The sequence below is a fragment of the Strigops habroptila genome, chromosome 10 (genome assembly GCF_004027225.2).
Source record: "Strigops habroptila isolate Jane chromosome 10, bStrHab1.2.pri, whole genome shotgun sequence".
Classification (NCBI taxonomy): domain Eukaryota; kingdom Metazoa; phylum Chordata; class Aves; order Psittaciformes; family Psittacidae; genus Strigops; species Strigops habroptila.
In genome coordinates, this window is record NC_046359.1 from 20823547 (window position 1) to 20850402 (window position 26856).

A 26856-nucleotide genomic window follows, 5' to 3' on the forward strand; every position below is an offset into this window, starting at 1 on the left:
TCCCTGTGGCGTTTGGAACAGATCCTTGACCAGGCCCTTGAAATACCACGCTTGGTGACTCAAGGTTATGAGATTCTGTTTCCATGGGCTGATGTATTCACAGACAAAGCTTTAAGAAGTGAAATGTGCAGGTTACCTCTAGACACTTACTTAGGGAAATAACTTCATGTTTATTCCAGAGTTGGTACAGTAGGATTATATGGTATGAATGAGGCTACCCACGTAGCAGGCGCAAGGATCTGTGAAATCATTCTTCAAACCATGGGGAGTAAGTGAATTCCAAAAGGTCAGTTACATATAATTAATAATATAAATATCTGTTCTGTTTGCAGTGGATTTACACCAAGGTAAATTTTGATTCCATGTTTTTTAAGCCTACACTAAACTTTTCACTGTTTTGTTGGAGGTGGATTATAGGACAAAGTTCAGCTAAGGGCTCAAACCGAGATGATGAGGTAATTCAGAGACACATCCACATTTCAGGACTCTATCCAATCCAAACCTGAACTCCTAACTCTTTGTCAGTTCTCTTATGGTGGGGGGGAGAAAGGAGACCTTGAACTGCATAAAACCCCAACCAATAACAATAAAAACCCCAAAACCCAAACCAAAAAACAAAGGGAAAGGAAAACCGTTTTGACATTTTGTCCATAGAGACATTAATTCTTCTTTTTGCAAGCATTTCTTGTAATCTTGCAAATCCTAAATGGGGGCAAGGTTGCTATGCAACATTGGTGTCAAAAGCAGTGAAAAATAATCACAGCAGCATGTGCTTAGGGAGTTTCTCAGACGCATGCACCAGTCAAGTCTCCCAGGACACTGCCTTCTTTGTAACCCAGTTTGATGATATGGAATTTAAACCTGGAAAAACTTGACGTATTTTTAGAGTTATAAAACACTTGTTCCAAATGCAGTTTGTCTATATAGACTTAGTGGTCCATACAGAACAAACCCCATTTTCTTATAAAAGCAAATAGATATAACTAAAGTTACCCCTATTTCCTGGTATCCTGTAGCTGTAAGGGAGAGCAACTTGTAAAGTGCAGCCGGCTTCACAGCTCTGAGCTGTGAAAACAAGCTAACCATCTGAGGGCATGATGTGGGCTCAGAAAAGAGCTGGAGAACTTCGATGAAATCCACAGGAAATCACTAATTACGGTGATCACAAACATACACCAGAACGCTCGCCCTGTTGGTTGGTGCAGGGAGGGCTATTGCTGCCATGGTGCTGTGCTACGGAGTCACACAGCATCAGTTGTGCAGATGCACAGATGTCTGTGCTGCTCCATACATAGATGCTGAGGTGCAGAGCTGCTCTCAGATGTGTTTTACTCAGAGGTCTTCACAAACAGAGCAGTGTCCAGATGCTTCAGAAGTGTTTGTTTAGTAAGAAGTACTGCTGCACAAATGCTTATAGCAGCTTGCTTTGTTTTGGCTGGTGCTTTTCTGTGTTCTGTAGTAAATTGATTTTTATTAATCCATCTCCTGTTCTAATTTCTGAAAAAGCAGCTATGATGGCTTAGGGCAGAAAATTAAATGGCACCAGCCCTATTGGATGGTATAAAGCTGAGCGTCTTTGCAAATTATAATCATTGCCCAGTGACTGTGGTAATACCCAATATCCATCTGGTGTCATTTTTTAGGGCTGTTGCTCAGAATGTGAGAAGCTTGCTGCACTTTAAATGCTCCGGAGTATGACTCCTTGCTGTGCTAAACATCAAAAAACATGTTTATGGAGGCAGGCTCAGTGTTTACAGTGGTGGCGTGTGGGAGTCCCACTTTAGAGGAAAAAGGAAACGAAGATTGCTCAGTTATCTGGTGCAGAGCTTTGGCAAGAACACCCTCTATTCATGGAATAGCCTTCATTAAAAAGTCCCAGGGTGTTTTTTAGCATTCAAAACCAGTTAAAAGCAGAACTGACCATTAACTGCTACAGTTTTAAAGTAGTTCCAGATTTCGACCAGAAGTTGCAAGCTAATTATTTATCAAATAAACTGGCTCCAGTCAGAACCCGTGTACATTCTGTATCAGCTGCACTGTGTAAAGGCTTGATGCAAAATAGGGGCAAGTAAGCGGAAAGACTCCACTCAGCTTCAGTGGGTTTTAAGCCAGGCCTCAGGAGCACGAGATGAAGGAAATGAGAAATGTACGTTACAAACAGCGCTGTAAATGACAAAGCACTAATCTGCTCCTCCATCTGTGTCTTGCTGAGCTAAGAATTAGAAGCCTTTGAATTTCTGTTGACAGTTTGCCTTTTCCAAGTGTTTTCGGTCTGGTATATAATTTAAACTTCACTAACTTCTTATGGTAGTGGATATTATTTCAAGGCTCGTGCACACACTGAATTCAATTCAAGGAGGAGGATTACGGGTTGGCTTTTAACGGGGAGCTCTCGGGCTGGAGGGAGGTTAGGAACGCAGCTTTGCCTTGTGACCGGTTTTATTCAGTACTTTTGCTAGATGCGTTTGCAAAGTATCTTGCGTGCGGAGATTTGCTGATGATGCAAGCGCGGCATCATTAATAGGGAGCAGCAGGACGGGATTCGGGTGGATCAGAGCACTGACGGGGAGCTGAATGGCAGCAGCACACAGGGACAGCCACAAGCGCTGCCGAACTCCCGCGGGCAGCCTCAGGCTCATCGGCGGGGCTGGCGGGCGCGCTGCTCGTCCGCAGATACCGGCTCGCAGCGGCCACGAACAAGACCAACGTGATGCTGTGACACACTAGGTCAAGTATTTCCTGTGCAGAGATGAAGGGCCCCGTCCGAGGCCCCGGAGAGATTCCCGCGGGGCCGCGCAGCGCCACTCACGCCCCGGGGACGTGAACCGAGCGTGGCGCAGACGGACGGGAGGGCTGCGGCCGCCCGGCTGGGCGCTGCCTGCGGTACAGCGGGGAGGGCGGAGGAGCCATCGAAACTCGAGGCACAGCAGCGGGTGAGAGCTGAAGCGGACCCAGGTTTTGGCACGGCCGGAGCCCGCGGGGGCCGTCGGGGCGCCAGCGGCACCACGGAGCGCGCCGCCCCGCCCGAGACGCCGCCCCGCCGTCCCGTTAGCGGCGCAGGGCAGCCCCGCCGCGGGCAACAAAACTAACGGAAACTCTTTCGGGCAGGCCTGCGCATGCGCCGCCGCGCTCGCTGAGCCCCGCTCTGGCGGGGCACGCCGGGACTCGTAGTTCGTCCCGGCGCGGCTCCGCGGGTCAGAGCGCGGCCGCGGGACTACAGCTCCCGGCACGCCCCGCGTGGCAGCCCGTCCCGGGCGGCTCTGGTGTGTGCGGGGAGCCGCGGGGCTGCGCGGCGGGGGAGATGCGCGCGGGGCAGCTCCGGCTCGGGAGCAGCCGGCGTCTGGCGGGGCCGCAGGTGAGGGCGGCGGGGCGCGAGTGCGGCCGCGGGCGGGGCAGGAGGCCTGCGCACGGCGCGGGGGGAGCGGGGGCCGGGCCCGCCGCGGCGGGGAAGGGCGGAGGCGGGCTCGGAAAGTTCCTGCCGCGGCGGGAGCGGCGCCGCCGCCGCCGACCCCCGGCGAGGGCCCTGCCCCGGGGGGCGTGGGGGGGGACCCGCCGCCACCGCCCCCCGCGGGGGGGAAGCGCCGTCGCGGCCGCAGCTCCGCCCTGTCGCGGAGGTGCTCTGGGGTGGGGGTGACGGGCCGAGGCCACATCATCTCCGGAGAGCGGCGCCGCGGGGAGCTGTGCCGGCGGGGCGGGCCGCCCAGCGGGGATTTAAACCTGGGAGGGACGGGACGGGGCTGCGTGACCCGCGGCAGGCAGGACGCGTCCCGGCGGCTCCTCCGCCGGTCCCGCCCGCGCCGTGGTGGCGGGGGGGCCGCCCGCAGCCCCAGCCTGGCACCGGCGGGTGGCCCCGGGATCCGGCGGCAGAGGCTTCGGTCCCTCCCGGCGGGAACCGGGGAAGCGACCAGCTCCCGGGAGGGTGATAGAGCGGGAGGAGCCGCTGCGAGCGCGGCTCGGAGCCCGTGCCTCGTGTAGCGCGGGGAAAGGAGGGCGAGTGAAGTGCCAGATGTTGGAGAAGCTGCCTGAAAGCTGCTTGGTTTGGGAGCAGCCCCAAAAGGAAGGGGAGGGTCAGCACTTCTGCGGCGGGAGCAGCCTGGAAAGCATAGCTGCGAGCGGTGCGGCAGGGCAAGGCAGCGGGCAGGTGGGCTCCCTTCGTAGCCCCTGTGCCTCTCTGGTTTTCCAGGTGTAGGGGTTATATACGTATATGTGTATGTATATGAGTACAGAATAGTAGGATTGAATATAAACTTAAATATTTGATGTTCAAAATCAGTTTGTCCTGACTACAGAGTGAGCAGTTTCTATGGTTTTCCTTTCTTAGAAAGATCCATTCTTTCCTACTACGTGGTAAAAATAAACTCCATAAAAGACTTGTATGCAAATAGTCTTGGTGTGAAAAGGCTTTGTAAATGCAAATCCATCACGCTTTTGGTAAATATAATTAACATTCTCATTAGGCAGCTGTAGGTGAGCTTTCACAGCATGTTTTCACTGGCTAAATTAAACTTACTTAGGATACCCATTAATTCTTTCACATTATATGGCTTTTGCATTTTCTTTTATGTGGGTTAGGTGTTATTGGTTTTTTAGTTCAGATCCCTAAGGGTTCGTGTTTGCTGTCTCTGGTATCTGTGAGAAGTGAGGGAGAGAAGAGCAGTATGTGGAAAGCAAAAATAAGCCCTTTTCAAGCACAGTTGAAGGCACTGTGAAGACGCTCTCTTGAGAAAGGTGCTTAAATGTTGCTGTCCTTATTCTTCCTATATATGATGTTCATCTGTATGGTGTTTCGTGTTGTTCTTAGAGGCAGAAGTTGTCGTTGGTAAATGTCCAGCAACTCTTTAAGTATTTGAAGACAGAAGTTTGTGGATAGCTGTGCTGAAAGTCCAGAACATGTCAATTTGTTCTCACTTCTGGAGTCCCTGTTAGGATTTTTTTTTACAGAACCAGGAGCTTCCTTTCCTTCCAGTACTGCAATTCATGTATCTCTCCTTACCTACCTTTTAGAATGCAGTGCTAGTGGGGTTGTGAGTTATTACGCTGGTCAATACCACGAGTGTGTAATTTATTAAATGGACTGTTTTACCAGTTATCAGCTTGATTTCCAGTGAGGACGGTTTATATTTTGTGATAAACTATGGCATTTCTTTGCTAAAATTTCACCTAATTTTAGTAATACTCTTTCTAAGTGGGTTTTTTTTTTTTTTTTCCCTTTTTTTTTTTTTAATGTAAGGGAAGGAAAAACCACGTGAGCTTATTGATTTATTGATAAATTATTGTTTATGGATCTATGCTCCTTTAAAACCTGTTAGTGGTACGTACTATCTACAGCCTTGTACCACTTTTGCTTTCATGGATAACTTTTTCTGTGCAGAACTTACATGGGGAATCTAAAAATGATTCTTTTCAAGCATTTCAGTTGCTCATGAAAAGCTTGAAATCAGGTAGCACAGCATCTTGTAGCAAGTATTTTGAACCCATACTTATGGAATGATGTATTTTCAAAGGTTGTAGGCAGATTTACGCTTTTAATCATCTGAGCATTAAATTATTTCCTCTCCTCCCCTCCCCAGAACCAGTGCTTAGTTGTATGCTGTGCATATATTCCTGCAGTTAGAGTTTGTCCATATGTTCTTCAGTCGTCTCGAATAAAAGTATTAAAATGGTACCCTGAGGACATGCTACATAGAGGGTTTTTTGAGGTTTGACGTTATAGTTTTTGGACATTTCAGTGCGTTTAATGCATTTTCCTCCCTACCCACTAGCTTCTCAGTGTGCACCTACAGAGCAGAGCTGTGGTCTGCTTCCCCCTTTTTTTTTTTTAACTCTTAACTGTTAAGTGCTTTGCTTTAATTTGTTTATTAAAAGATGTGGTAACATATTGGGCAGTGTTAGGCCTGACTTGGCTTGTGTATCATACAGTGGGAAAACAGTTAAGTTCAAGTTACAAGTACAAACTGTTACTAACATAACATACTCAAGTACAAGGAATTGGTGATCCCATTGCCTCAAAGCAGAGTGGTTATGACATTGCTGTGAAATTTTATGCATTTCATGTGAAATAACAACGTCATCTTTTCCCCTACAGGCAGAGTACAACGTTCCAAAATGCTGGAGATTATCTGGGTGAAGCTAGAGATTACATTGAATGTAATTGTGTCTTCAGACATTCTGCTCCTGCATTTCATGAGCTAAAGTATTTTATAAAAATGAAATCAGATACCTTCATGGATCTCCAAGTTAACTGTGTCCTGTGAAGTCAGAGAAGACTTTCTGAAGAAGGAATAGATTCATCACATACGTGGACTTCTGTTCTTGCACAAGGATATGCTTTTTTCTTTATTTTATTTTAAAAGGCTATCTACATGAAGATGAGCCTGCATTTAAGATATGATCTGTGGAATTAGGTGAACGAGGATACTTTTAATGAGCTACCAACATTTATTTTTGTCTGTGTTTCCAGCTTTTTTTTTTTTTTTAGTACATAAAAATGAAGGACAGATATAAAGCAGCAGAGCTGATGTGTTTCTGTGAGGCCTTTATGTAAGCCTCTGTTGTCCGGATCTGGTGCTAAAGGACAGGCAATCTGCTTTTGATCAGCTGATTGTAACTGCAGAAAGATAACCTTTAATTTAACGTAATTTGCAGCTGAAATTATTTTATGCTTTGGCTTGCACAGAATGAAAGGGAAAATTAAGCTTTACTGGTCAGGGATGTTTTACTGAACTAAGAAAGGGAAAACTACATTATCCTTGTTTTCATTTCAAACCAAGAACTGACAACATATTTTTCTTAGAATTTGACTACTAGGGAGATCTCGGCAGAGTAAAGCAAGTCAGATGTCATCAAACGACTCTTCTCCCCCATCCTTACAGAAGTTTTCCCCACCTACGTGTCATGCTGCTGCACCACAAACCCCAACTTTGTCTTCAAGTCCCCAGTCGGGGCTCTCCAGTCGACTCTCCAATGGCAGTTTCAGTACCCAGAGCCTTACCAACTCCCGGGGCTCTATGCATGGGGTCTCTTTCCTTCTGCAGATTGGTCTCACTCGAGAGACTGTCACCGTTGAAGCTCAGGACCTGTCCCTCTCTGCTGTTAAAGACCTCGTGTGCTCTATAGTTTACCAGAAGGTATGGTATAACAACACTGCCATGTTCTGCTGATGGCAACAGTTGTTTTGTAACAGACTGCTTAGTAATAACTGTGTGACTGGAATATGCCAAGAAATTTGGTACAGTGACAAAGATCCATGTTAGATATTTCCAGTTATGCACAAAGAAATTATCTACTCCCAAGATAGAAGCTTTTAATTTAAAAGGAGTAGACCCTCCTGTCGCTTTCTTGCTTGTGGTATCTGGTAAAAGAAGATGTAGTAGTGAATTTTCTGCAAGAATTAGTTTTCACCATATGGAGAACATGTTTTTTTCCCTTCAATGATTGTCACGGATATCTTGGGTTTTTACTGACTACTAGCAGTATTCTTGGAACCATATAGCCAGCTGTAACGAAAGGACCAGTCGTGGCTACAGAAATGTGCTGCAGGCCTGCAGACTTGCATGATCCTAGCTTTTCTTTTTGTTTCTAGTTGATAATTAAAATCTCCACCAAACAGCTAATGCTCTATTGTTTTTCCAAATAAGGAATACATGCATTACTCTTTCATGAGAGGACTGTTATTGGCATAGTTTCTATTAAGAGAGAGTTGACCAAGAAATAAAAAAAATCGTAGCATGCTTTTCAGATATGCCTTGGTTGAGCCGTTGCAGGTTCTGACTCTTTAGGAAGGAAATAACATTGATCTTGTGGTTTTTGCATCCAAGTTTTATCTTTCATTAGGTTAGGTAGTTTAGACCCTACTAAGCAACCTGAAAAGCAGTTAACATTATTTCATAAATTAATTAAAAAATAATTGCTCTTTTCCCTCAAGGCCAGAGGTGGATGAGAGGGAGGGGAGCAGAAGGTAGTTTATTTTGTAGGGAATTGTTTTATCCATGTCTTTCACTGTTGTGATTGTTATTTGTGGTTGATCAGTTTTATTAGATGATTCTTTTTCACATAATAGCTTGAAAGAACATAAATGCAAACATTATGTGAGCTCTCATTTGCATATGCTTGTGTATTTTTTTTCCCCGCTTCATAACTTACTGCATCTTTAGTTTTACAAACTAGCTGGCGAGCAAGCTGATTTCATAATAACTTTGTGGGCTACCAAAATGAAGTTCAGCATGTTAGTTTCAGAAGAGACAAGTTATTTGGCTTAAATTTTTATTTTTTTTTCTGTACCATGCATGTTAGGTGCACTTTTTTGCAGCCATTTTAGGGACTGCTTTTTTTTTTTCTGTGTCAACTCCTGCTCTTTGCATCTGCATATTTCCTGTCTTCTATCTTAAAGAAAGATGAAAACATTCGCGCTTCTTTTTCTTTTTCTTTTCTGTTCTTTTGGCAGGCTCAGCTAAAAGTTTAGCTTGAGTTCTTGTTATAGCTCAAGAAATATCTTATATGGTGAGCCTGATGTACTGCAAAATTGATGAGGATTTCAGGATCAGTTGTCCTCTTTTGTCTGGCTTTGGTTCAGTTTATGCTGTCCTGCAGCTGATGCTACCAGTGAATGACTGCTCAGTGAGAACATGTTTGCAGGCAGCAAAATGATCAGGAAACAACCTTATGTATGGTGGATTCATCTTTCATAAGTAGTTTTGCAGCCAGTGCACAAATGGCAATATCCTCCCTCCACCCTCTATTTGACAGCAATAAGTCCTGCCTTGACTTTTTTTCCCAGGAAAATAACTTTATGCATTGCCTGTATTATTCTATTTTTTTCTTTTTTTTCAGGGGAAATTAATCAGCTGGGGGGAAAACAGTCTTGCAAAGGCCTGTGTTGGAGAGCAGTTTAGTTAGGAAATAAGTACTGTGTTTACCTAATGGGGTTTTACAGCTCCTTCTGTATTGGTAGTCTTGCTGTACTGTTGATGGTCAATTGTGCTTCCTGCTTCAGACACTGGTCTTGTGTGTAGTTTGTTCAGGTGTTGCAGAAGGGTAATTAAAAGCAGCATCAGCAGAACTGAAACTAGAGGCATGTGTCTGCGAGGAGAGCAAGATGTGTAATGCAAATATTTGATGTCTCTCTTAGCTCTGTTAAAAACCTTCTAAATGTCAGCAGAGGAGCAAAAACTTTTTTCGTGTTTAAATTCGGGGAGCTATGTTGGGGGCGTTGTGTAGTGGAATGCTTAATAGAAGTCCTCAGAAAACACAAGTTTTAGATGCTTCAGAAGATTCATAGTTACAGTCTCAATCTATCTTCTCTGTTCATTCTTTATCCAGATTGCTGTATATTAAAGTACCAGACATACAGTTCTCAGGGCAAGTCCGAAGATGAACAAAAGCATGAACAGATGTGACTGCTGCGGGAATAGAGGGAGTGTGTTTAGAAGCAGAAAAATATGTAGCATAAGTTGCAGACAGACAGTGTGTGTCCTTGCACAATGATCAGATATTTTAGAGGCAAGTTCTTAATCCTGTTTTGTGTTTAAATGCTGTTTCTTCATTCCTCACATGAGAGAACATGAAGTAGAACATAGGACTTACTGGCTTAAAACTAGAAATTCACGTGTGGTGATGCTCCACTGCCTGCAGACTGAGAATTTTGTAGCACAGGGTGCTATAAATGCTTTATTCTAACTTACTTATTTTGTTCTAGCTAAACTAATAGCTATAAATGAAAAACTTTTGATTACGCTGTGCTATTACTTGTATAGTATTAGTACCTGCAAGATTGGTTGTAACTTTTTTCTGAAACTTTACTTTCATTATTCTGAAACTGTCCTTATCTGCCTTTTTCATCTACAAACCTGTCCTTCATCCTTTTCATTTTCAGTCATACTCGGCATTCTTCTTTACATACTTTTCCTCCAGTGGCTTTGCTGCATTTTGCCTTCCTACCTTAGGACGCTTGCTTGAAATTCTTGCAGTCCTTTCTAACAGTTGTCTTCTCTTTGACTTGAGTACTGCCGTTTACCCGTACAGTCTGTTTCTTAATCTCCAAAACTAGTTTTCCTTTGAATACTTCACCGAACCCACCCAAATGATCACCACTTAGCAAAGTCAAAGGGGTTTTTCTTATGTCTTATTGATTAATAAGCCTTTCTCAGACTTTTTATTCTGTATTTTCATAACATAGTCCTCTCATATGTCTTAAATTTAAAAAAAAAAAAGGCCAAACCTAAATGATGTTCTCACTCTCTTCCTCTTCTTTCTCTGCCCTTATATATTTCTAGTTTTCATTCCTGTTTGATGCACTTGTTTCCTGTCTATCTTTTTTCGTATCAAACTTGATCCAACCTATTTGTGCCTTATTTAGGTCACTTCCAACAGTTATTGTTCCTTCTATGGCCTACCAGTTTCTTAAACCTTCTTCACCAACAATTTTTACAATTCTGCTATTGCTGAACTCTTCCATATGTAGCATGTTGGTTTTTAATTTTTTTCTTCGAAGTAGTCTCAAAACTGCATTGCTTATGTATAGGCTTGAAATCTTTATCTAGCACTTCTTGCTTTCATCTTGATTCTAGTAACTCTGCTGTGTTTGGTGTCTTTGCATTTGCTAGCAGTAATATTTTTGTTGTTTTTTCTTCATCCTAACATGATCACTCTCAACTGCACAGGTCGTTGTCTATCTCTCAACACCAAATTCATGATTGTATAATTTCTGCTTGATTACTTTGTGCGTCTCTGTTCTTTCATCTTATTTTTTGGCTGTTTTTTCCATGTTGGGTTTTTTTGGGTCTTCTATCTGTAGGCAGAGCATGTCCTTAAGGTGTCATTGTTTACCTTAAATACTTTCTCCTCTCCCACCGGTACTTATGCTTTCTTACATGTCTTAATTCTCTGAGTGTTTCCCACCACATTATGCTGTTTTGACTTGCCTGAATTCAGGCCTTAATTATCAATAGTCACTTACATGGATACTGAACATGTACACACTCATGTTTATTTCTTTATGACTCTGAACTGTGTAAGTTGTTCAGAACACAATCACTTAAGTATAGCTGTGTTTAAAAGGAGTTAAATTTTGCATATTACACCTGCTTGTGAGTCTTTCTACTGTTTCTGTAGTTTCATACTTTCATCATTTTTGCAAATGTTGTAGTCCTGAATTGAATGTGATCCTATTAGTATGTGTGCACTTTTTTGGTAGTCCTGCCCTATTATTTTGGTTAGACAAGGTGGGATTTCATTTTCCATAATTGGAATATGACTGAGGTCCTCAGATTATTTGGCAAACCAGCCAGTTTCCCTTCAAAATTAAGTACACTGGGGCATGGGGGGAAGGGAGATGAGATGTGATCAAATACTTTTCTTTGATGATCAGGGGAAAAAAGCCTGACATGAAGAACATGCAAATACATCTGTAGAATTTTCTAACCATTGACAATTGACTGTATTATTTGTATAGCTAAGAACTCAAGTTTTAATGGGGCTGAATTAAAGTAGCTTGGATAGCTACCTGTTCAGTGAGGGCTGCTGAAGGGCGACAAATTTATTTTAAAATACTTTAAGTTGTCATGTTGTGAAAAGACCAAAACATGTGAAATGAATATGAACTGTCTTCCAAAGATTTGGGCACTGTCATGGTATTGGCTATCTAACGAACTTGTGGCAGAGGTGTTGGCTTGAAGCTTAATATGATTTCTCAAGTGTTAGCAGATGTTTTACTAAAAAAATATTGAGAAGAGAGTCATATTACAAGGTTCATGTTACAGTCCGTCCATATTACAAACAGATCTCTACAACTCTTGCAGTAGCAGCTTCATTTGGTGTAATAAATAGGTAACAGTAGTGCAGCTATCCTGCTGGGTTTTTCTTTAGGTGAGGCTTGTAATAGTTCATGGTACTTGCTTTTGAATGCGTCTAAAATGAATGTAAATTGTGTTTTGTATTCATCAGCTGTGCTCAAATCTATTTTTCCCTTTGTTGGTCTGCCTTCTTGAGTTTTCATTTTTTTTCAGCAGAGTAATGGAGAGTTGAGGCATGAGAAGCAAACGTGCCTGTGAGAAGGTGGGAGCTGGGGAGTACTGGAGGCACAAAGCTGGTATATGTTGGGCAGGTTAGCATTTCCAGCATGGTGTTAGGTTTGTATGCTGAAAAAACTAGCCAAGCAGTAGTCCAAGTATGTCTGTACTGAGGAGTCTGGTGGGGGAAAGATCTCATGTAACATGTTTGAAGCTAATTCTCTGTGTGATAATGTGATTTGGCACATGATTCTAAAGAGTGGGAGTGAATAGCTGGGTAGGGATGCAGGGTAATAGATTGATTTCAGTGAACGAAGAGACTTTCCACGGTAATGGGTGTTTTGCACCATTAGACTTTGGAATTAACTTTCGGTGGTTTGAAGCATTTGTTTTGAGTTAGGATGGGTCATGAGATATTGGACCTTGAAACAATATCCTCCTACGCTTTTCCCTAGTGTGACTTTTTGGCGACTGGTCCAGAACTTTGTAAAGTAAGTCCTGGAACTTGAAGTAGAGGGATTTTTCAGTTACTGCCAAGATAGAAAGAAGCCTCATTTGTATTTTGCTCCAGCAATACTGGCTGCTGTATATTGAGTTCTGGATAAAAAGAACAGTGTAATGCACGATCCATTAAAACTAGCATTCTGTAATATGCACAGTATAAGCATTCTAGGTAACACCAATTGGTTTTCCTCGGTGTAACTGCAGTAATGCTCTAGTAGTGTTACTTGCGCAAGTACAAAGGATTGCCTGCATTCTTTACCCAAGTCGGTGATACTGGTGTACCAGAGATCCATTTTGGCAGTCTGTCACATAAGTAGACTTCCCATAAGTGATTTCCTGTAGTTAGATGCTCTTTTGGAACTGTTAACACTGGGAACAGTCTCCTTTTTGCTTTTAGGAAATATAGTAATACTGGGATTAGCCATTTATATGTTCTGAGTCACTGTGCACATACTTTGGGTTTTTATGCAGGAAAGTAATAGCTGTATAATCCTGTAAGATAAAACAGGCTTCAGAAAATTCTGCTCAGTTTTGTTTTCAAGTTTATGTTATGAGCTCTTAACACTTCAAAGGAACTGGATAGTGTTCTTCCTTAGCAGCTTCATGTAATTGAGCATAAGGAGGGCTATAAAAGCTGTGCTTTGCTGAAGTACAAGTGAGAAAAATTTGGTAGTGTTGTACAACTTGAACATAGTTTAAGCTTTGCGTAAAAATTCTGTTAAAAGGTACCACTTGACATAAACCCCTTGTTAATCGATGAGGTTATTGTTGGCCAGCAGTTCGCACATAACCTTCTGGCTAAGGTGCTAGCAAGGAATGCTGTATTCCCGAGTGTGCTGGGGAGCGGAAGAGCGAGCAGGGCGCTGCAGTGTGTAGGAGCCAAGCTGCCTGCACAGCTCCCCCATGGAAGCCTGGCCAAGTGCCTCAGACTCGGGCTGTGACGGGCCACCTGCAGCTCATCAGGGCCGACCGTGCAGAGGGCAGCCAGCCAGTGCTTCCAGTGCCTGGCGCACAGGACTCCAGTGGGGGCAGAGCAGAGTCTGAGCTGAAGTGTGTGGAAAGGAGTGGTCAGACAGGGATCTTTCTGCTAGGGTCTGTTCCTTAATCACAGGGGAATCTTGGGGTGAGGTGTGTGTGGAAGGGCAGGACTTGTTCATCAAACTTGAAAGGTTTAGTTAGGGATGACTGAATCCAACAGCCTCCTGGCAGTGACCAGGCTGCAACAGCTCCATGCCCCAGGTCCAACCAGCAGCAAGACTGACCATGTATTCCCAGCAGGCACAGGCACTTGGATACAGGTGTACAACACATATGTGTGGACACATAGGTCAACACAGGCAGACACACAGCACTCGCATTAACACAAACAATGATCTCATACTGTACCCTCCTCTGGTGGTTCAGGATGAAGGTTGGTTAGTGGGAAGACACACACACACAAAACCCCCAACAAAAAAACACCACCACCAAAAAAGCGGATGGCCCCAGCTGTTGGGCTCAGGTACTCTAAGGCCCAGTAGCCACTGCTTGATCTTGACTTTTCCAGTTGCACATTGGTTGAATATCCAGTTGGCACCTGGATATTCAAGCTCTTGATTTTACTCTAGTCTCTCCAGTTGCTGGCACCGTTGACGTGTGGGTCCTGTGGTCTGGCTCCAATTGCTGGCTCTCAGATCCCCTCACACACACGTGCTCAGAATGAGAACCCATCCTCCAGGAAAATACTTGGAAATCGAATTTAATGGAAAGATAGGACAGATGGTGCTGATCAGGCACAGGGCATGACCAGACAATTGTTCTGACCAGAGCAATCTTTTAGGAGATTAACCATTACATTACAGTTACAAACCCAGACAACCTTTCACAGTCATTTCATCCATGTGTGTATATACTACTTGTGAGAGAAGAGGACAGTGGAACATGTCACTACAGTATCATAAGCATTCATGGTACACAGCTTAAAAGGTCAATTTAATTAACATAGAACCAAATGAAGGTGTTTATGCCAGCAGTTCTAATGGTCTATAATAGATGATTTTGCTTTTTTTTTAACAATACTTTTATTCTGTAGCAATTATTTTAGCCTTTGTCTGGAAAACCAAATCTTAATTATAGGCATTATACTGTTATTTACGAACTTTGGAATTAATGTTGATGCTGCTTTCTAAGGAATGTAATGTCTCATATTTTAAATTATTACACTTGGTATCAGAAGAGGATTTGAGTATTTATCTGTAAGTTTTGTTTATTATACTAGCTAATGCTTTTTAGTGACCAAAATTAATGGTATGTTTAAAACATTTTAATAAGTCCAAGATTTTTACATTAGAATGGAAAAATGCACATGCAAAATTCATATGGTCATAGCATTTAAAGTAAGTGCTTCTTGGTATGTGATTATGTGACCTCTGGTTACTGGGATGGGTGATTATGTGTAGGGATGTTCTGACAGCTGCATGATAGGTTTATGGTCTCAGAGACTGGAAAAAGGAGAAACAAAGACACATCTTATCCAACAAGAGAGACTTAGAGGCTTAAATCTGTGAAATATCTTAGATGTTCCTTAAAATCTGTGGTTTGTAAGTGGTTCTGTAAACTTGATACAGCGGATGAGTGTACTGAAACATAGTATGATAGGAGTTCTTAGAGGTAATTCTAGGTGACCTAAGGGTTTTTAAGCAATAGGATTTTATTGTATAAAGGTTTAGAAAGCATCTGGTTTAGGGGAATATATTGCTACTGTCAGGGCTACTGTACAGAGTATATGAGAGTGTCAGATTTAAATAGGGAACCTAAGAGCGAGCTGGGAGGCAGAGAGGAAGCAGCCTGCTGCTTTGGCATCAGCCCAGTGAATCAGTTTCTTTCTGCTGTAGGTTAAATATCTACTGGTGTTAGTATAACTTTGTCAGATCTGTCTTTTCCTTTTGCATGGGTTAAATGGTACAAGTTCTGCCTCTCTTTGTGACAGTCCATGCAGATAATATGCTTTCCAGAGCATGGGGATTCTTCAGCAGTATGTGTAATGTAAATGTGTAGGGTGTGCATGCCAAAACAGAGAAGGCCAACTCAGTATTTTGGATAAAATTGCTACCGGAAAGAGGAAATTATTTTCTCTCTGAGTGGGAAGGGAGTGTGAAAACAATGGGTGTGACAGATACCTTCATTATGTCTTTGATTTGGTAGAAACAAGTCTTTGACTACTTTAGTTAAGGACAGTTAATATACCACAAGCTTCATGCAGTTTAGACCCTGCTACTTATCGACTGTGAAGATCTAAATTACCAAACTGTAGTTTGTTACCTAATTAAATGAAACTTTGTGGTGTGCTTTTCCATATTTTTTCCCATATTCTTCCTGTATGTGTTCCCAGCATGAGTTTTGTTTTAAGCAAAAAGGCCAAAGGAGCTGGTTGATTCCTACTCATTTCTCTTGGGGTCTATTCCTACTCTTTTTTTTTCTCTATGAACTGTCTGTTTGCTTTAAACTTTTCATTTTAAGAAGTTTTACTCACACTTGTGAATATTTTGAAGAGTGGGGAAAAAAAACAGTCGGAGAAAGCTATTCTCAGTGAAGTGTCACAGGAAAATGGCGTGTTGCTTAGCCTGTCTATTCCCTACGTGGATTTGCAGTATTATTGCCTGTCCTTGCAGGGAATCGAGTTTTCCTTTTCTTGCATCTGCAAATGTAAACTGCTGTAGAACAGTGACATGGAGCCTCTCTTGGCTTGCCCCTCAAGATTAGTGTGGCAGGTGCTGGTGGAATGTCTCAAGCTGAATACCTGCCTGACCAGAATGTCTGAAATAAACATTACAGGTGCTGGTGTGTGAGCTAGATCTGCATTGGCTTTCATGTGCCAGACCGATTATGCAAGTTTGAGAGATTGAAAACCCAAATAAACAGAAACCCTAACATTTTTTCTTTTCGGGTTTGAAAAAAAAGTGTCACTTTTGGTGAGGGGGAAAAGGGAAGAGGTTGGTGTTGATGGGTTTTATAGGTTTTGGTTTAGCGTGGGTTTGTTGGTTTGGTTTTTTTTTTTTCCAGTTTTTGTTTGTTTGTTTTCTTTATGCTACATTTCAGTGCAGAAAATGTTTCAGTTCCTCAAATATAAGCAGATCAATTTTGTTTTCATGGAACACTTAAAGCTCTCAAGTTCTGTAGCTGTTATTAAAAAACGTTATGGATAGGATTATTGGACAGCATGCGTTAATTTAGAGTTTGCTTTCTATTGCAGTTCCCAGAGTGTGGTTTCTTTGGCATGTATGACAAAATTCTCCTTTTCCGCCATGACCTGAACTCTGATAATATTTTACAACGAATTACATCAGCAGAAGAGATACACGAGGGAGATCTTGTTGAGGTTGTGCTCTCTGGTAGGTATTGTTGTGATAGTGAACAGTGCTTTATTCAACAGATAATACAAAACAGGACTTTCTGGAACATGATTATCACGGTTGCCTTGAGGTCTTTGACTTAAATGTCATACTGGGTGACTGCTTTGGGTTAAAGGTTTCCAAGAAAATCCAAGTGATACTGATGCTTCAGTACTGAGTTTTGTTACTGTTTCACTGTCATATTTTAATCTTCAGTTTTATTATTATAAATAAATCTGAATTATAAGAATATAGATTTATAGTTATAATAGTGTAAGTTTATTATTGTAATCACTGAAGCTGAAATGCAGGTAGCATTCAGAATTTGCTCTTCCAACCCTGTCATTTGCTTTCTTTTGCTTAGATCTGTCTTTTTGTTCTGTAGCTTTTGCCATTGATGGGTTATACTGCTAAAAGGCTTCATATAAACGTAGTTGCTGAATCATACCTGTAAGGACAGAGTCTTAAGGGTTATTGTAGTACTTGAAAACAGTTTCTTCTAAACAATAAAGTCCTTAGAGTGATATTATTAACCTGCAGTACTCCTCAATATGAGGACACCCCTCTTCCCCCAAAATCCTGACTGATTTGAATCCTATGTGTCAAGTTCAACCAAAAGCCAACTGTGAATAAAAGCTTGACACGTATTGAGCCGTTCTTTCAGACTTTGAGGACTAAATGCCAAACTGTGGTTATATTTTAGGAAGAGAGATCTCTTGGCTGTCATGGGATTAGATTTGTAAATTGGATCAATAAAGTGTGATTTCCAGAGCTGTGAGGCTGAGATCCTTCACTTCATTTCAGGACCTACTTCTCTAGGCATGTCCAGGGTGATCAACCCAGTTGAGCATCTTGGTTTGAGCTTTTCATTGCTTCTGGTGAATGGCATATTTGGGAAATCTGTTTTGTATGCCTCTTCTTGACAATCTCTGACTTTCCTTATAAACAGACCACCAGAAAACAAAGTATTTTGAAGATGTAAATCTCTTTCGGTAGGTTTTAAAACTGAGACGTGAGAATCTGAATATGAAGTGTTAGAACATGTTTGATCAAAGCATAGTAGCCATCAGGCCAAGGTAACGTTGGTGTAAAATACCACTTTTTTTTTTTTTTTTTTTTTTTTTTAATTCACATTCCAAAGAAACAGGAAAAAAATTCATTTAAATATATCTGTGCTTAAGAAAAAGAACATTACTAGTGAAACTTCCAGTGTTCCATGGAAACGATCCACAGTTCTGTTTTGATACAGAAGTCAATCTAACAAGCTTTTACCGAAAAAGTCCTTTAGAAGATAAAAATCTAATAATCTGTAGAACTGTCCTTTATTTGAAACCTTTGTAGGTTACAAAATAGCTTGCAAGTTAAGTTGCTTTTTCAAACATTGTTGATTTTAGCAAAGCCTGTTGTATTTTCCTTTTCAAGTTGGTGAGGGTTTTCATCATTGTGACTCATACTGTTGATTAGTTGTGGCCATTAGCCTACTGACTCCAACAGAATTTTTCCCCAATAAAAAAGCTTACTGAAAACTATGGAATCTTCTAAAAGCATGTTTAAATTATGTGCAGTAAAATGCTGATGTCTAAACAGCTCATTAGTGTTCTTTGAATCTGCCATTTTTAAAACAACATATTCTTTCCATAAATCTGTGCTGATCCTGTGGCAAGAACCATAACTTACTGCAATTTTTTAAAAGCTTTGGCTACAGTTGAAGATTTCCAGATTCGTCCTCATGCACTTTACGTGCATTCCTACAAAGCTCCTACTTTTTGTGACTACTGTGGAGAGATGCTTTGGGGTTTGGTACGACAAGGATTAAAATGTGAAGGTAAGTCTGTGATTTTTTTTTTTTTTTTTTTTTAGTGTATTTTTATGTGTGTGTCTATATAAGATGAAGAAATTCTATCTTGTTTGATAAGTTAGCATCTCATAAATGTAGTATTTCATAGAGTTTGAAGGGATCATACATCAGGATACCGAGTTCTGGTCCTGGCATTAATGCAAACTGTGTGTGACCCTGGGCAAAAGACTTAAGAAGTGTTCTTGTTTCCTGCTTTGAAAGAAATAGCTAGCTTATGAGTGTGTTCTTTGCACAAGGAGCACATAATTTGGAGAGACTCCCTAAGGGGAATTCCTTTCCTTATGGCCTTCATCCAGCTGGCTGTGGAGCACTCTGCAGCCTGCTGACAGGTACTGATGCTGCCTGCTCACTGGCTTCTCCTTGGCCTTGTGCTCCGAAGTGAGGGACTGATGAAAGCTGCCTGGTGGGGGGAAAAGCTGCTTTGGAATCTTAGACTTTGTTTCTGTAGCTGGGCTTACTAAGGACCAGTATTATAGCAAGTGGTGCAGAAAAAACTGTTTCTGTGAAGCACAAGAACACTGAAGAGAGTTTAACAGAACAGTCTATTTCTGCCTTTACCATTTTCCTGGATCATCTTTTTATCTGCTTTATGAAAATATCAATACTATTTTTGTTACTTTGAACGCTGGGAGTGTTTTTGTCTAAAATAAGTTCTCTTTCAGGTTGTGGGTTAAACTACCATAAGCGATGTGCCTTCAAGATTCCAAATAACTGCAGTGGAGTGAGAAAGAGGCGTCTGTCTAATGTGTCTTTACCGGGAGCAGGGCTTTCAGTTCCAAGACCAGCACAAGCTGAATACACATCCTCTGCCTCTGAAGAAGTATGTAATGTGAAAGGGGAAACAGTTTCTGGTTTTACACCCTTTAACCTCTGGGAAGCTAGGTGGTGTTGCAAGTGGCTCATAATGAGTACGAGGGAATTGAGCTTAACCATTATGATTTGGTTTAGCTTGCTTTATATATCTGGTGAGTCTTAGCCTGTGACACTTACTGATAACTATCATTACTGTGAGAAATGAAATGGGAAGTAAATTATAACTTTTATGTATAATTTTGTTATTAGCCTGTCACTTACAGTTACATGAACTCTGAGAAATGTAGTTTCAGGAATGATAAAACATCCTGCCGCCTTTGTAATACAGATTCATTCTGTAATTATGGTATCAGTACAGAACAGTTACTTGGCTAAAGCAGTACAAATTGTAAGCTTTTACACTGGGAGAGGAGAGAGTGTTCCTGATATGCTGTTATGCTTTTCACAGAGTTTTTCTAAAAAACCCTAAGCCTTCTCAAGGAGGGTGTAGGGAATGAAGGGCTTACAGTGAAAACTGTCATCCATAGTAGTTCTTTATTGTAATGGTTATGACGATTGCTGAGGGGTTAATGATTATCCTGCAACTCTATTTGGATTGTAAGACAGGAGAGGCAGTGATTAGATCCATTTGTTTCATTGCTGCTTTCATGGCGGAGTAAAAGCAGTGCTTTTGACACTTAGTCTTTCCTATTTACCTAATTCTATTACTTTACACTATAACAATTCTTACCGCAGTTTAAAATATGAATTGTGTAGTTTGTCTAGTTCAAGAACATATATATATATTTATTTTTTTTTTTATCTAGAGGCTATGAAGTCTAGTCTTGAGTCATGAAAAATATTTTTTCTGAGTTTCGTAACTACTGTTAAGATTTATTCAGTAATCACAGAATTGCAGCCTTTTCTCCTATCCCAGAATTTATGATTTCTACATGTATGTTTAGTACCTCTTTGTCACCTCTTCTTTCTTACCTGATTTCGAATACTTGGCTTGGATGGTCAGTAATAGATTATCCTATTTGTGGTTCATCTTTCAGCAGTCTTAAAATGCTTTAGGTCAGTAGCTCTTTCCTTGTCCACTCATGTAGTAACTCCATCATAAAAGGCTCTTAGGTTGGTGAAGCCGGTCTTGCACTCGGTGAAGCCTTGCTGGCTGTCTCAGATCACCCCACTGCCCTCTATATGCCTAGCATAGCTCCTAGGAATCTTTTCTGCGATCTTCCCAGGCACAGAGATAAGGCTGGCAGGTCAGTAGTTCAAGGGTCCTCCTTTCTACTCTTTTTAAAAACGGGTGCCATGTTTGCCTTTCTCCAGACACCAGGGACTTCACCCGACTGCCATGACTTTTCAAAGTCGTGACAGTACAACAGTTTTGGTGCAAATCATGTATACCTTCTTTATTCCAGCGCTGCTGCCCAGAACCTAGTAAGAGGATTCCCTCCTGGAGTGGCCGTCCCATCTGGATGGATAAGATGGTGCTTTGCAGGGTGAAGGTTCCGCACACCTTTGCTGTTCACTCTTACACTCGTCCAACCATATGCCAGTATTGCAAACGGCTGCTCAAGGGCCTTTTCCGCCAAGGAATGCAGTGTAAAGGTAAATCTGATTTTCTGCTGCAGCAACAAATTTCAGTAAAGGTCTTTGTATTTAAAATCGATTTCAACTTCTGTTTTGATTGCCTGAAGGATGCGTACTGTGAAATGGGGCACTATAATTTTTGGAACATGTGTATTTTTGAGAGGATGACAGCAGCCCTCATTTCAGAAGCCTCTGCATTGTACATTTTTCTGAAAAATAAGATTTAGAATCATAGAATCGTAGAATGGTTTGGGTTGGAAAGGACCTTAAGATCATCTAGTTCCAAGCCCCTGCCGTGGGCAGGGGCATCTCACGCTACACCATGTCACCCAAGGCTCTGTCCAACTTGGCCTTGAACACCGCCATGTATTTAATCTCATGTAGATTGGGAACACCTTAATTCTAAAAGGATAATTCTGAATTAATAAAAATGGGAAGTGCCTCCCTTTGTTCAATATCTTCGAGACTCATCACGAAAGACTTGTGAGTATTTATTATGTTATTCTTGTACAGAATACTGGTTATTATCTTCTGGGAAAATTTTATACATGTGGGTGCTTTTCCTGAGCTAGGTTGGGCTTCATCAGCTGCATGGGTTTTATTTAGCATATGCTAAGATGCATGACTTCATTTCTCAGACTTCCATGCAGTTCCCAGGGCATAAGTATGACATTGTGACATTCTTCTGGCTCTTTATCGCAGGGTAGTGCAAATCTGTCAGCTTTGTTTCAGAAAAGAAAACTGTAGTGGTGAATCATAAACAATATGGAAAGGACTTTCCATTTCTCTCATGTGAGTTAGTCAAATGTGAGTACCAAAAGTCAACATTTTAAAAGAGGTCGCTGAATACATTTTCAGTTTCCTTTAGTAGAGGAGAGCAAAAATTGTAAGCTTATAGCTGTGGTAATTTTCTTTTTACTACAAATGCTGTTGTCTCAAGTAAGGAAGTAGCTTTATCTTTCATTTTTGTTTTTATTAGTTTGCAGTCTTTGTAGTCTGTTCAAAGTCTGCATCCTGAACGGTTTTGATTTTTTTCCCCTCAGTCACTGTGTCTCTTGGATACATGCAATACATAAATAACGAAGCCTGAAAAAGATGTTTTGCAGTTTTAGAACATAGTTAACACATAGATGCTACTGACTGTATGCAGTTGTTGTGACTGTATATCCAGCCAAACAAATGGGGCTATCACACCAGTTTCAGGGAAGTGAATGACACTGGGTAAAAATAGCATTTATGTGTGGAAAACAAGCAGAGAGAAATGTTATATGTACACATAGCACAGAAATAAGTTTAGTAATAGGCCTTGGTCTGTGCAGTATGATCCTATATGTATTTTTAATGTATCAGGGATAGATATCCAACAATCAAAATATTTTCATAGTGCTTTCTCCTCCAGATTATTAAGATTTCCCACCAACTTCTTTGTGCACATTCACGAAGCTGCAGCATCATGGGTCTTTCTTAAGTCCCATGTTCCTGAGTACCACTAAGAGCCCTGGATTTCTTGAGTTCATCCAGGCTTCTACTTGGACTCTTTGGGATGCTAAGGCTTTATTTGTGGTAATAAATTAAATGGGACCAGGAACATTCCTGGACCTGGATGCTGAGGTCAACTGGGACAAAATGACCCATGCTCATGAACAAGTTTTTATACTATCCCAGCCTGGGTGGTTGTATGCAGACTGCCTGTTGGGAACAAGTTCATGGGATGCTCTGATTTATGAACTAGACCTGGGAACTGTTTGGAATTGTGCTAATGCTGTGGACCAAAAGCATGCTAGGGAATATTTCTAACTGTTTACTAGACTACTTGCAGTACCCAAGAATGTTTCTAGATGTAATTTAATTTATTAGGATTGACTTGCTCTTAGTCTGGGGAGATAATGATTTTTCTCTTGTCTGGGTGGAAAAGGAAAGCACAATGAGCTTTCTTTGGATAGCAGAAAGGGGCTAAACTATCAGATTGAAAACAGTTGTGGGGACAGTAGGGAGTTTTGAGATTCATGATGTTGATACTGATTTGAAAATTACAGCGATACTGCTAATAAGGGAAATTCCTGTTAATACCACTAATGTTGTATGCTGGATTTTGTTCAGTAGGCTGCATCTGATGCTTTGGATGCAGAAATGGCACACATCCAGGTTAAATTCCATCTTCACATAAGGCCAGATCTGGACACAACGTTATTCTGTCTGCTTTCTGTCAGCAGGCAGAAGTGGGACTTCAGTGATCAGCCTGTCTGAATGATAGAGGAACTGGACTTCAGGATTTACTGCACAGCATATTTGCTCTGTGATATTGGTGTGTGATCCTAGAGGCTCTGATAGCTGCAAGTCTTAGGTGGCAAGTGGGGAAACATGGTAGAGATGAGACATTTAAATCAGAGCAATGGAAAAAAGGATGTGGAACAAATGAGAGGATGGGAAAAATTACATCATAATGGAAAAAATAGCTACAGAGAAAGCTAGAAAATAGAAAACTTGTGTACTGGAAGGGGAAGTGCTGACACAATGAGTAGTGGTGGGGCAAATCAACATATGACATCAGGACAAGAATGTTAATTTCCTTCTGGAGGTGACCTCATTGGTGCTGTCTTCAGTTACATGCAAATGTATAAAACTGAGCTGAAGTTTGCGATGAAAGTAGTGAATGATAGAATGTTAGTGCCTGAGTAGGAGTAAGATTCTAGTATCATAATCTTATTTATTTTCTATTTTAGATTGCAGATTCAACTGTCACAAGCGCTGTGCATCTAAAGTGCCTAAAGACTGTCTTGGAGAGGTGATTTTTAATGGAGGTAAGATGAGAAACGTGCTTTCAAATACTGACAGATCTTTGGACACTTAACAAGATGCGCTAGCTTTTGGCTCCCTCATCTTTGAATATTTTACATCTTTTTGTCTTATCTTCCCAGTTTCTTCACCTGAGATCGCTGACAGTTAAAAAGATTCATTGTACAAGTTATACTCTGGTGACTTCAATTTTACTTCATCAGTGTTGGCAAGTGCAGTGTGCTTTGCCTGAGGTTGCTCAAGGGAAATAAAAAAATCAAGCAGCTTTCTCAGTGCTGAAAAAATAATCATCTGTTGTGATCAGTCTGCTCATTGTTCACCATGAAATGTATTTTAAAATGTTAATATCTGAAGACTAGTACCATTTTTTATGACTTTCCCATATCTGTGATCTTTAGCGGCCAGAGTTATCCCAGCAGATTATGAGATAAGAAAAAAGGAAAAAACAGTGGGTCTGTTGCCATTGCAACAGTGTATTCCATCCATTTGTGCCTCCCTTGTCCAGCTCCAAGGCTCTTGCCTGGGTCTTTGATTGGTGGCCAGCATGTTGTTGCTGCAGCCTGCTTCCAGCACCCTTGTGATGGTGCTAGGGCACATAGTTTGGGAACTATGATTTCATATAATTCTTCTGTGGACATAAGGATGGTTTTTGACTCTCTTCAGGCCAAAAAATTAAAACAAACAAACAAAAAGGGCTAAAAAAGGATATAGATGAACGTATTTCTTAATTCTTAATAGTATGTCTTAATTCTTAATTTTCCACAATGCAAGTCATACAGCTTTTGGAAACATTAAACTTCTGCCAAGAGAAAGTCATGTGTGAATAAGATCTGTTCTGCTTTTCTCTTTTTCTGCAACACCACAGCCTCTCTCTTCTCTCTTACTTTTGCTATTATGGGCTACAAAAACAAAACAGAGTTGGGTTTCTGTTGATGGAGAATTTCATTCTCGCAGGAATAATTCTCTGGGCCATCTCTAGCCATTGAAAGGTTACTTTGTATTGGTTACTTGTTGAACAGAATTACTTAATGAGATATAGGTTTAGACCTTAAGCTTTTCACCCTGTTTCTTTCAATATGTTTCTTGTTTTAGTTGGGTCTTTCCTGCCTTGGCATTTAGCAAAACCAAATTGATAATGTTCATTAGCCTACTTTGCACTTTCCCTCGTTTGGTAAAACCTTGAGGACTTTGTATATTCGGATTTTACTTTTATGTTTACTTGCATAAATGCGACCTGAAGAAGAAATTTTGGGGGGCTATTTGGGTGTGGTGGTTTTGTTGTTTTATTTTTAAACAGTGTACTTGGAAGAATATCTGAATTCTGTGTTGTTTCCAGAACCTGCTAGCCCAGGGCAGGACTTGGACATGCCAATGGAAGTTGATAGCAGCGAATTGAACAGTGATGGTAGTCGAAGTCTGGATGATTCTGAAGAGCCCTCTCCTCCAGAGGACAAGATCTTCTTTATGGATCCATCTGACCTTGATGCAGACAAAGATGAAGAAGCTGTCAAAACCATCAGGTAAGTTATAAGGTGGATTTCTTTCCTCTGGATGTATTGTGAGTAAATCATTTTTGATTAGCCAAGTTTTACTGCTTAAAGTGTTGGTTTTTCTTTTCCTTTTTTTTTCTTTTTTTTTTTTAATACTTGAAAATGTTTCATAAAGTTATCCTGTCTCAAGAAAATTGAAACATAAAAATGACCATAATATAATCTCTTTTAATTGGAAAAGTGCTGTTACCAAAGAAGTAAAACAATGTTACCAAAGTATGGTAAAACTTATGGCTTAACGTGGCTAAGACATGACTAAGATCTTTGTGACTTCAGCCTAATTTAGTTACTGTTATACATCTGCTGATTTAAAAGGAATTACTTGAGATACTTTAATATTCACATCATAATCTATATTAATTTAGGCAGAAGTTTGCTTTTGTCTTGAATGTGTTTTTTCTCAAGTGTTCTATCCGAAGATGTCACGTAGTTTCTTTAATCACTGTTACATAGTTCTTTTAATCAAGTTTGGTCTTTTTGCTTTCTGTATTCTGGACAGTGTCATCCTGATTTTCTTATGTCATTCTTAACATAAGAATAGTTGTATTAGTTCAAACTAAAGATCATATTAGCTCAGGACTTAATAGCAAATATGTGAGGAAGAGCATACCTTTCCAACTTTCAGAGATTTATAGGTCAAGGACTTCCAGAGTTGGAAGTAGCATCTTTTTTGTGTTCCGCCTCTAGGTAGGATTTTTCCATTTATTTCCAATCGGATTTAAAGCAATTGAAGTGTTTGGCAAGTACAGCATCCTTTGGCAGCTAATTCTACAGTGTAACTGTATGCTGTGTTAAAGCATCCTTACATTTTTTGCTTTGAATCTACTTCGAGATTGCATTTACAAATGTTTCTGTTAGCGCCACATGTCGGAGCTCTGGTGTTAAGCAGGCAACTTAGTGGTTGACTCCATCTTCAGTGCTATTAAAACCTTTACATTTAAGTAATGACTCTGTCAGAATATTGGAGATTGTCAAATCTTTGTCTGCAGGACAGTTAACATCCCTGAGCATTGATAAAATTTTCTAGTGCAACTGGGATTTGAATTAACACACCCCTGTTTATATTTTCATAAATAGAAAGTATGCTTAGAAAGGGACATTCATTAGTGTAATAAAAATATTAAGAAGTAGCATAGTCAACTTAAACGAGAGAAAATAATAGTGATGCTGATGTTCATTATATTTTTATGCTGGATTAAGACCAGCAGTCTCAGCTAATTGTTTTGAGTTAGTTTCCATAGGTGTCCTCATTCCAGTGTGTTTCTTCCATGTTTTGTAGATTAATTTAAGTACTGCAGCACTTGCAGTAGGAGATATAGTGGGAGCTCAGATACCTTACCAATTTCAGCTATCAATGAAATTTGTATGGGAAGAAAAGGTGC

General features: G+C 40.9%; 1 protein-coding gene across 6 annotated transcripts in view; it reads left to right on the plus strand.

The window, feature by feature from the left end:
- The first annotated feature begins 3250 nt into the window (after positions 1-3250).
- The window catches only part of PRKD3 (protein kinase D3), a 41366-nt gene continuing 17760 nt past the window's right edge, over positions 3251-26856 (plus strand). The window contains exons 1-9 of one of the 6 annotated variants that reach the window (XM_030499380.1): positions 4245-4728; positions 6086-6404; positions 6794-7127; positions 16741-16879; positions 18573-18704; positions 19400-19557; positions 20957-21146; positions 23852-23929; positions 25261-25444. In XM_030499380.1, the coding sequence (XP_030355240.1) occupies positions 6837-7127; positions 16741-16879; positions 18573-18704; positions 19400-19557; positions 20957-21146; positions 23852-23929; positions 25261-25444 (1172 nt within the window). In that variant the 5' untranslated portion in view covers positions 4245-4728; positions 6086-6404; positions 6794-6836. Of the gene's footprint in view, positions 3356-3877; positions 4142-4240; positions 4729-6085; positions 7128-16740; positions 16880-18572; positions 18705-18842; positions 19067-19399; positions 19558-20956; positions 21147-23851; positions 23930-25260; positions 25445-26856 lie in introns of those variants that run through there. The other 5 variants (XM_030499381.1, XM_030499378.1, XM_030499379.1 and 2 more) reach the window with 5 other exon arrangements.